We start from the raw sequence: 11486 nt of genomic DNA on the forward strand, positions 1-11486 counted from the left end.
ACAGAGTTGTTTTATTTTCATGGAGTTACAGAAAGTTACAGAAAGTTTTTAGGTTCTGGATAAAGATTGTAACACACAGGCCAACGTGAAGCTAAACAGCAGGCCTGATACCTGTAACGGTGCTTTAAAACACCACCTCGGAGCCTTTAATCTGTCTCTGCTGTTTCTTTTCTTATCTGTGACTTTGGGTCGTTGGAAACGTGCTTTACAAATAAATCGGAGTTGATTTGATGCATTCTTTCTGCTCCAGAGTCCCAAAATCTGCCTAAACAGCCTCCGCTGATGTTGGCGCTCGGCCAGGCCACGGAGTGCGTCCAGCTCATGGCTCGGGTCCAGTCCGGCTCCTGCTCCTTCGCCAGAGTAGACAACTTTTTGCACTAGTCCAGGTTCAGGTGAGAAACGGCGTGAGCTGAACAAGCCACAGACTCTGCTTTAATTGTGCTCCTCTCCTCCGTCTCCTGACTTGAATTATTACCCATCTCCCCCTGCAGGTTATTGTTAAGTAGCACTGAGAGACGGCGTGTCCAGCTGGTAGTTGTCATGGGGACGGAGGAGCGAGCATGCATGCGATTGGCACAGACGGAGGATCGAAGAAGAGAAACAAGGGAGAAGGCTTCCTTTTTGATTTAATATTATCAAATAAAGAAATGTGTGACACTATTTAAAGATAATTATTATTATTCTGTTTACTTAGCCTTTTTTTTTTAGTTCTTTTTCTTTTTTTTGTCAGTTTGTTGTGCTCCCCCCCCCTTTTTATTCTTTCTCCTGTTTCAACGGGGTGGACGTTTGTTTCCCTGCCATCAGTATTTTGACCTCGTCGTTGCTCTTGTTCACCATATCACACAACACAATACCCATAAGCTGGTTTCCATGGTGACCCCCACACCTGTAGGCCATCTCAGCAGAGCCTGAGGTGCATTACATTATTTTTAATAAGACAGAGGACACAGAATATGCAGTCGGAAGTGCTTTGAGGTTTTTCAGGTACAGAGGGGGCTGAGCTCAGCATGAAAAACACCTCTTATTGTGTGGAACACCTCATTAGCTCCGCTCAGGCCCGACTACACAAGTCAAATTATTCCTGGAAGTTGTTTTTCTTCCCAAGTTAAGATATGATGTGTTTAAGAATAGGATATTGTGAGCTAACGGCTTATTTGGCAAAGCGCAGGATATTTCGGGGGGGGGGGGGGGGGGGGGGGGGGCACCTCAGTCGTGTAATAAGCAGAGCTGGAGGTCCGCTGAGGTGTTGGAGCCTTAATTTTACTGTAACAACCGCTGCGTCGACCAATCAGCGATGTGGTTGCAGGTGGCAGAGCTCGGCCCCGGCTGCACCTCCGGCACTCACCTTCAGGGCTGAGTCCAACACCATTATCATCTTGATGCCAGCATATAGAAAATCAGTATGAAAGGCAGACTAACAAGCACAGTGTGTGTACGTCTAAAAGTCAAGTCTCCTCTGGGGATTTCATTACTGCCGGCTTCTTTCTTCCCCCACAGCCTGACCTGCTGCGCACACGTGCAGCTACAACCACAATTTCAAATAAAGAGGGGAAATCATCTGGCAAACAGGGAGCTTTGTAATTTTGGGGTGCGCTTTGTGATGATTAAATCGCAGTCTTTCATTATGATTTCAAACCAGGCTCGAAGGTTGTGAAAACCAGCTCTGATTGTTGAGAAAAGGCTTTTTATTTTTGCCCTCCAACTTTGTTTAAACACACGCTTTGTTCTGGATTTCTGCTCAATCTGTGGAACACAAAGGTCGTGTCGTTGTCCAGGTGAGCTGCCGGCCACCGTCAGACGCACACACGGCTGAACACGCTGCTTTTCACCCGTGCGTCCGGTTTTGGAGTCAGAACCGTAGCAACAAAACCACTGAGAAACCACCATGTATTCCTTCCTCTTGTTAGCCAAAAACACTTTCTATTAAACCAGACATTATGAGCTAAATGATCAACTTGAAATGTCTTTTTGAATAATTCAGCCTCACTTGAGGTCAGTAACATCTATTTGTTTTAGCAGCTAACTAACAAAGCTTGAATTTATTCTTCTTTATTTAGCTTCCCTCGCCACTTAGAAAGTATTTATTAAAGAAAGAACAAAGCAGACGAGCAGAAACGTGGTTTTCCTCGTGTGTTGGCACAGTCTGGTCACAGAGCTAAACAACCAGCACTTTAAGACGTTATTTAGAACATCTTTCTTCTAAGATTCCTACAGTTTAATCATCTGGATGCTGATTAAATACTTACAAAAAAAAAAATAAATATCCCTTCAGGATGTTTCTGCGCTCAAACTGTAAAATCTTATCTCAGTCCATTTTTTATCCTCATAACCAAACGTTAAACTTACAAAAAAACACTTTTTTTTACTGAGTTTCAGTATTAAAACACATTATTAACTCATGAAACCCACTAAATGTGGCTCCAGAGAATCAACACCTGGCTGAATGTGTTTGGAAGTATCAGAATTTGTTGTTTGCTTTGATAAATTTGGACTTGTTGAGGGATCAGATTACCAGCTTGTTAATTAGCAATTGAAATACTCTTGTTAAGGTTCATCTTTCTCTGTCTCCATCTCTTCTTTTTAAGATCTAACCAGTCAACAGAGATCTCAAACTGAGGTTATGGGAGAGAATTCCTCTCAAAGTGTTGAGCTAATGTCTCAGATGCTCTGTGGAAGCTGAACTGGTGAACAATCTGATGTTCCAGGGCCAAAACCCCAGATGTATCAACATTACAGTCAGGTTTTAGGTTATTAAAGCACCTGTGTTCGTGTGTACGGGGTCATCAGATCATCGCTGACCTCTGATACTTTGGCAGGACTCTTAGCCTATAAATTAGCCTTAATTTAAATAAGCGTCAGTTTTCAGTGTTCTGGATAAACGGAGTTACGCCGTGTTTTCTCAGTATTTGAAACACATTCTCACTCCCAAATTGTCACGTATTTAAGCACTGGTCAGGAGTCGACTGTCTGAGAGCGCCGGTTACCCATAAAGCCTCAGCTTTGGCCATTTCTTTTTTCTTTAAGCTCCAGATGGGGGAATTTTTTAAGAAGACTAGTGAAACAAGCAATTAAAACTATAAAGCTATTAGAAAATGCACTGACACAACAAATCGAGAGAGAATTAGTCGTATTCTAAGACACTGTGCGATCTGAGGGTCGCCCCCTGCTGGCCGGTAGAGATAACGCTGGTTTAAGACGCCTACATTGGCTTCACATCTTGGACCTGGAGGTTGCATCCATCTTTTTTAAGTCTGGGGGAAGTGCTTTGCTTTTATAAACTGTCCCAAGTGGGCATTTTAGGACCTTTAGATACCTTAAAACAACTTTAAAAGACCTTTTAAAACACGCAGGGCTCTAATTTCACTCTGTTCGTGTTGTTTTTTTATTTAAAAAGTTCAAATCTCTTTCTGTCATCTTATTTTAAAACAATTTCACTGTGTCCTTCGTGGCAGTGATGAAGCAGACCGATATTTTCTGCTTTCTGTCTCTGTTTACCTAAACTACAGCTCTGACTCCGCCGTCTTTCCTTTGTGTTTCATTGATTGGGTTTTGATGACAAGCTTGTTTTGCTCTGTAAGCATTTAAGATTGTTCCTCTTTTCTACCAAATGGCTGGATGTTGTGTGACGTGTCTGGAAGATGGCTCCACTCTGAAGTTTCTGTTTCTCTTGACTTTCAGTCCACGGACCCGGTGTAATTTGTAGTTTACCGCTGCACATGTGGTCAAACCTCCTTCCAGACTGGTTTTTGCAACCCTCTTCTGCTTTGGCAGAAATCAATCTAACACATACAGGACTCACAACATCTGTGTCAGCATCTGTAAAGGACTTCTGTTACATACCTGTAGGGAACAAGTCTCCCAGCTGTCCTCTGTGTTGTCGCCTCGCACCTTTCCTCCCCTCCCTGCACAGACATGGCCGCCGACGCCATCAGCTACCGTTGAAAGGACAGGAGGGACGTGAGGTTTGGAAACGAGGCGGAGGCCTCGGAAACCGATGGAGACGAGCTGTGCACAAATGACTTCTATTATGATTTTAATTTCATTTTTTTGACTTTTGAGTTTTAGTAAAATATGAAAATGTTTTAAAAAATGTGAAATGAGTTACCCTCCACTTAGCATGACCTTTAAAACCTTTAAAACGATAAAAAAGGAAAAAACTATAACTGAAAAAAAATGTACCAGAAACATGTTTAAAAAGAAATATTGTATTCTGTTTCATTTTGACAGAATTATTTTTATTAAAATACATCCATAAGAATATGAAACATCTCCTGTTTTTATTTCTCTGTGTCGGTTGATCCAGATGTGAACGAGTCACACGTTGTTTGAACACATTAGAACAAACCGAACTGAACTGGAACCATGTTGGATGAACAAACCGCTTCATTAACCATTTTACCTGAACTGTCTCCTGTTTTTATTTCTCTGTGTCGGTTGATCCAGATGTGAACGAGTCACACGTTGTTTGAACACATTAGAACAAACCGAACTGAACTGGAACCATGTTGGATGAACAAACCGCTTCATTAACCATTTTACCTGAACTGTCTCCTGTTTTTATTTCTCTGTGTCGGTTGATCCAGATGTGAACGAGTCACACGTTGTTTGAACACAGAACAAACCGAACTGAACTGGAACCATGTTGGATGAACAAACCGCTTCATTAACCATTTTACCTGAACTGTCTCCTGTTTTTATTTCTCTGTATCGGTTGATCCAGATGTGAACGAGTCACACGTTGTTTGAACACAGAACAAACCGAACTGAACTGGAACCATGTTGGATGAACAAACCGCTTCATTAACCATTTTACCTGAACTGTCTCCTGTTTTTATTTCTCTGTCTCGGTTGATCCAGATGTGAACGAGTCACACGTTGTTTGAACACATTAGAACAAACCGAACTGAACTGGAACCATGTTGGATGAACAAACCGCTTCATTAACCATTTTACCTGAACTGTCTCCTGTTTTTATTTCTCTGTGTCGGTTGATCCAGATGTGAACGAGTCACACGTTGTTTGAACACATCAGAACAAACCGAACTGAACTGGAACCATGTTGGATGAACAAACCGTTTCATTAACCATTTTACCTGAACTGTCTCCTGTTTTTATTTCTCTGTGTCGGTTGATCCAGATGTGAACGAGTCACACGTTGTTTGAACACATCAGAACAAACCGAACTGAACTGGAACCATGTTGGATGAACAAACCGCTTCATTAACCATTTTACCTGAACTGTCTCCTGTTTTTATTTCTCTGTGTCGGTTGATCCAGATGTGAACGAGTCACACGTTGTTTGAACACATTAGAACAAACCGAACTGAACTGGAACCATGTTGGATGAACAAACCGCTTCATTAACCATTTTACCTGAACTGTCTCCTGTTTTTATTTCTCTGTGTCGGTTGATCCAGATGTGAACGAGTCACACGTTGTTTGAACACATCAGAACAAACCGAACTGAACTGGAACCATGTTGGATGAACAAACCGCTTCATTAACCATTTTACCTGAACTGTCTCCTGTTTTTATTTCTCTGTGTCGGTTGATCCAGATGTGAACGAGTCACACGTTGTTTGAACACATTAGAACAAACCGAACTGAACTGGAACCATGTTGGATGAACAAACCGCTTCATTAACCATTTTACCTGAACTGTCTCCTGTTTTTATTTCTCTGTGTCGGTTGATCCAGATGTGAACGAGTCACACGTTGTTTGAACACATCAGAACAAACCGAACTGAACTGGAACCATGTTGGATGAACAAACCGCTTCATTAACCATTTTACCTGAACTGTCTCCTGTTTTTATCTCTCTGTGTCGGTTGATCCAGATGTGAACGAGTCACACGTTGTTTGAACACAGAACAAACCGAACTGAACTGGAACCATGTTGGATGAACAAACCGCTTCATTAACCATTTTACCTGAACTGTCTCCTGTTTTTATTTCTCTGTGTCGGTTGATCCAGATGTGAACGAGTCACACGTTGTTTGAACACATTAGAACAAACCGAACTGAACTGGAACCATGTTGGATGAACAAACCGCTTCATTAACCATTTTACCTGAACTGTCTCCTGTTTTTATTTCTCTGTGTCGGTTGATCCAGATGTGAACGAGTCACACGTTGTTTGAACACATTAGAACAAACCGAACTGAACTGGAACCATGTTGGATGAACAAACCGCTTCATTAACCATTTTACCTGAACTGTCTCCTGTTTTTATTTCTCTGTGTCGGTTGATCCAGATGTGAACGAGTCACACGTTGTTTGAACACAGAACAAACCGAACTGAACTGGAACCATGTTGGATGAACAAACCGCTTCATTAACCATTTTACCTGAACTGTCTCCTGTTTTTATTTCTCTGTGTCGGTTGATCCAGATGTGAATGAGTCACACGTTGTTTGAACACATCAGAACAAACCGAACTGAACTGGAACCATGTTGGATGAACAAACCGCTTCATTAACCATTTTACCTGAACTGTCTCCTGTTTTTATTTCTCTGTGTCGGTTGATCCAGATGTGAACGAGTCACACGTTGTTTGAACACATTAGAACAAACCGAACTGAACTGGAACCATGTTGGATGAACAAACCGCTTCATTAACCATTTTACCTGAACTGTCTCCTGTTTTTGAAGCTCAACTCACTTCTGTGCTCTTGGCTTTTGTCCTCTGTGCAGAAACAGATTGTAAATCCTGGTTTGGAGTTTTTGTGGTGTGTTCAAGTGCAATTCTTTTCCCCCACAACATAATGAGACAAATCAGCAGGTGTTTCATTGCCATAGATCTTATTTGAGCTGTAAGAGTGCCAGTAAGTAACTGAGTGAGGGGTGAAATACAGAAAATAAATCAAATTCAGAAGTTGAAAAGTAAGGCCATAAGGAACGGAAACTTGTTGATGTGAGCAAAGCTTCTCCAGAAGGAAAATCCCTGTTTAGATGTCTGATATATTTACTTTCATCTGCATGGAATCACTTTTCTCTCTGGGAGGATATGATCAGACCAGTACCCAAGATTAAAGCACCAACATCACCCAGTGACTGGAAGCTTTTGGTTTTACCTTCATCCTTTATGAAAACCTTTAAGAGGATAACAAACGGGGACATTTTGGATGTAATTCAGACGGAACTGGACTACCAAGAGAGCCCTGGAAACATGTTATTATTGTCCTGGATCAGCCTGGTTATATGGTGGCCAGGGGACTATCATTAGGTTTCCTCCATGTGTCCTTAAAACATTTGAGGAAACTGGACAAGTGGAGGACAAAAGAAGAAGTGTCAGGCCTAAAAAACTATCTACAGCAGATGAACAGGATCTGAAAGTGATGTCCTTAAGAAAGAGGAAAAAATCCAGCTGTGACCTGACAGGACCTGAGAGATGCATCTGGACCATCTGATCCATCTACTGTTGGCCCAAGCCTCATCAGAAATGGTCTCCATGGAAGGGTGGCTGTCAAGAAGCCATTCTTAAGGAAGAGAAACAGGGAGAAAGGCTGAGCTATGCCAAATGACACAAGAAGTGGACTGAAAATCAGTGGCAACAGGTCTTATGGAGGGATGAATCCTCCCCAGAGCCCGGACCTCAACATTATTGAAGCAGTGTGGGATCATCTGACAGAGAACGGAACAAAAGGCAGCCCACATCCAAAGAAGAGCTTTGGGATGTCCTTCAAGAAGCCTGGAGAACTATTCCTGAAGGCTACTTGCTGTTTTCCTGGTAATCTGTAAAGAAATGAGGTACGACTCAGTACCTTTGCACAGTGCTGTACGAGCAGAATGAGACCTTCCCTGGAAAAGATGTCGGTGCATGTGAGCGCACGTTCCTCCAAAACCTGCACACATTCAGCTTCAGTGGAACCTTCAGAGGTGTAAAAGTTAATCATGTCACCTGCACTAATTCACCCCCGTACCATCACACATGCTGCTTCTTCTGACTGCGGTGATAATAAGACGGATAGTCTCTCGTCATTAGCCCAGAGGACACAGAGTCCATTATTTCCAAACCTCAGTTTCATCCTAAATGGACTCAGAGAAGGTAGCAACATTTCTGGATCTTGTTGGGATGTATTCTTTTCTTTCCATGGCAGAATTTTAATCAGGAATAGTGGCTGCAGACATCAATATGTCCTTGATCCCCCACAGTGATTTCCACCTCTGTTTTTAACACTTAAGATCTGCCTGGTTCCTTTTGTTCAAAGATTTCTGTGAATCTAATAACCATAAACACTGAGATATTTGGGGATATTAAAGAAGATAGATTAACCATTTTCCTCATATTCAAGATGTAGACTGGGAAGTTGGGGGATCAAACCAGCATCAGACATCTCACTGCCACCTGAAACTGTTGTAATATTTGACTCTAACAGAAAGATTGAATCGCGTCAGACCTTAAAGACCAGATGTGCAGATTTTCATTGCCGGTGTTGGACCGGTTTGTTTTGCAGGCGTTGGACAGTAGAGGGCAGAAGGATGCTGCGGATACTTGAACATCTCCAGCTGCGAGAGATGAGGTGATGTGATTATCCTCCCTGTTTTACTCTGATTCACAGTGTTTTAATAAAGAACGCAGCAGTGGAGCGTCGGGATGATGGAGCAGCCTTCATCAGTCTGGAATCGATGCATCCAGCTTCATTGTAGCGCCGGTCGTCTGTGTGCTCTTATGATGGTGCAGCAGCAGCAGCATCATAAATGCTTAAAAAACCCATTTTTCTCACATTGTGTTTTGTTGTGGTCATCATTACATGAAGTGCATCTTTACATGTCGCCCTGCAGCTTTCACAAAGAGAGCAGCTGCTTCAGTTTCGAGCTATTTCCTCAGAATTAAAAGGCTTTTATTGCTCAGAGTAATCCTAATAGCTTGAATAAGGGCAACTGGACTGTGTGTCCATGTGTTCAGACAGATAAACAACTCACAGGTGAGACGGACTTAATCGAGCCACACATTGGACAGGTGAGCGAAGGACACCTGTGACCCGCTAAGTGTTACTTATAAACCAAAAGTAGTTTAGGACGGAGGAAGCCTGGGGATGAGAGGATAAGATGGATAAGAGGGTCGTGACAGTGTCACTGAGCCCTCTGACCAGTGTGCACGTCGTTAGAGTCTTTATCACCTACCTGCCTGAAAAGGTGCGTTTGGTCAAAGGATCCAAGGTGTGAACTGAAGAAGCCTTTCAGACGAGAGCTGAAACGTCTTCAAGGTCCTAAAAGAAGTCCAGCCGCCTTTATTCGAGCTCCGAGGATGACCATGACCCGGATGACCGAGCATCTTCATCAACAAATGGTGGGTACATTCAAATAGTTAAAAATAGTAATTTTCTGAGGTACTTTTCCTCGAGTTCGTTGGAAAGCGCCACAGGATGGTTCCACATTCAGGCCTGATCCCATTTCCTCCTCCATTCATTTTGCTTTCTGACAGTTCGGGTCGCCACCTCCTTTTGCTTTGAGGTTCAAGTTTAAGTGTTTATTTGGTCGCCTGAATGGCTAAAGTGTGAGTTTCATCCCTTAGAGAACCTCGCCCTAACAGAACGGAGGGGTCGGGTGAAGGAGCTGGAGCTTCAACTCAGAAAATATTCCACAAAAAGCTTTTTAGATGCTTTTTCTAATGCGATAACACTTTGTTTCACAGATGTTATATCATACAAAGCCTATTATATTTGTATAGAGAATGTAAAGCTTGTTTATTCCTGATTATCCTGAGTACGGATGCTGAATTCTAACGTCTGAATACTTTTTCTACCCTGAAGATTAAATGTATCTTTATCATAAATATATTCACTTAAAAACCCAACTGGATGTGACTCTTTCAAACAAACACTCTGCTGAATACTGTGGGTTTCATCACTTTACTTCAATAAATTAGGCTCTAAATTTAGCAGGAAATGTAGTTATTATTTTTTAGCTTTCCATTTTTTCTCCTTTTCTCGCTCCATCTCTTCCCTGCTCCGTTATATGTGAATGTTTTAAGCCAAACAACCAAAAACTAACCAGGCAGCGATGGCTGAGGCTCCCGTCCCAGCATGCAGTGCGTTATGATGTCGCTTTACTTTTCCACAGACAGAATATAATCCGAATGTAAAAAGCCAAAAAAGTGAAAGCAGCTGTCACAGGATGCTCAAATCTCCTTTGTGTCCTCATATTTACATGAATCATAATTAGTTCAAATACCCAAAAAACATGGGTGTGAATCGGTTCCTTTTCTCTCATAGTGATGATCCAGTGTTTCCTTTGCTAAAGAAGATAATAATCCACATGATTTCACTCGGTTATGAACCTTCCTGAGCACCTTCCTCAGCCCAGCCTCTCACTTTGAAAACAGCAGCACCAACAAAGCTTTGCGGGGTTTTAAACTGCTTTATTTTCCACAAGTTGAGCTTCATATTTCACTGATTTCAAGCTGAAGCTCCAACATTAACACATCTGTCATTCACAACCATCTCCAATGCTTTTATTTTAAGGTTGTTTACTCAGTTTGCTCAGTCGTTGGTGAAGAAGTGGGCGTGAAGGGTTGTGAGTGTGAATTTTCCTGTGGCTCACTTCACCTTTTAGACCCCACTGATATGGAGCTAAATGAATGAGAGGAAAGCAAAAGGAAGGATGGAGGGAAAGGCAAGGAGAAGACGAGGAAGAGGGAAAGAGAATGCATTAAAGAAAGAAAATAGGTGTGTTTTAGGTAGTCGTGTCACGATTCATGATTAAAAATCATGCGACGGCTCGTCTGTAGGCTGCAGCTCGGTCTCACAGGGAAATGTTAAAGAGTCACGAAACGGAAGACTTTGTGTCACCCTGCAGTGCTTTAAAAGAAATACGACATCTGGTTTGTGTGTTTATCTGAGGGAGCAGACTCAGCAGCCAGTAATCCGGGAGGAGATTTCAAACCGTGTGTTATTACAGTGTCTGTTACGGGTGATGCTGTAATGCGTAACCTTAACTGGTTTGGAATGTGTAAAAGGAAGCAGGGACTGAATCCCAAACTGACATTTCTGAGCAAAGTCACTTTAAAACATCCCCGAACCACCGAATGTGGACTCTGTGGCCTCTTAAATGTCATTCTTTGACTCTGTGGAGTTATTCTCACATCCAGTAGCACGAGAAGTGGAAGTTTTCATGAATGTTTCACATTTCGCTGTCAGACTGAACTGGTCCAAGTGGGGTGACTAGCAAAAGGTGTCGGCCCGAACTATGCATGTTATTCCTCTCATAAACATGTATTTTGTAACGATAAACCTAGAAATAAATTATTATTTGTACCCCTGAACTAAAAGCTAGTGAAAGAACAGCTGAACGAGTACAGTGGCGAGAGGTGGAAGTCGCACGTGAATGTCACCTGTAACAGCAACATATTCAAGCAGTGACAAAGGATAAAAGCTGCAGCATTTCGTGTTGTGGAGGCACAGCTATTACAGGTTCTGTTGTGGGATCGGGTTGGAATGAAAGGATAGAGAGAGAGTGGTGGGGAAGAAGAAGGAAGATGGGTT

At 42.3% G+C, this 11486-nt stretch overlaps 1 protein-coding gene across 1 annotated transcript in view; it reads left to right on the forward strand.

The window, feature by feature from the left end:
* Positions 1 to 4295, forward strand: part of ranbp10 (RAN binding protein 10) — a 39393-nt gene extending 35098 nt beyond the window's left edge. The window contains exons 14-15 of the mRNA XM_072386687.1: positions 251 to 392; positions 492 to 4295. Coding sequence (XP_072242788.1) covers positions 251 to 381 — 131 coding nt within the window. The 3' untranslated portion in view covers positions 382 to 392; positions 492 to 4295. The remainder of the gene's footprint in view (positions 1 to 250; positions 393 to 491) is intronic.
* The last annotated feature ends 7191 nt before the right edge of the window (positions 4296 to 11486 follow it).

Source organism: Leuresthes tenuis, unplaced genomic scaffold (genome assembly GCF_036924035.1).
Source record: "Leuresthes tenuis unplaced genomic scaffold, fLeuTen1.0.hap1 SCAF_5, whole genome shotgun sequence".
Taxonomy (NCBI): Eukaryota; Metazoa; Chordata; class Actinopteri; order Atheriniformes; family Atherinopsidae; genus Leuresthes; species Leuresthes tenuis.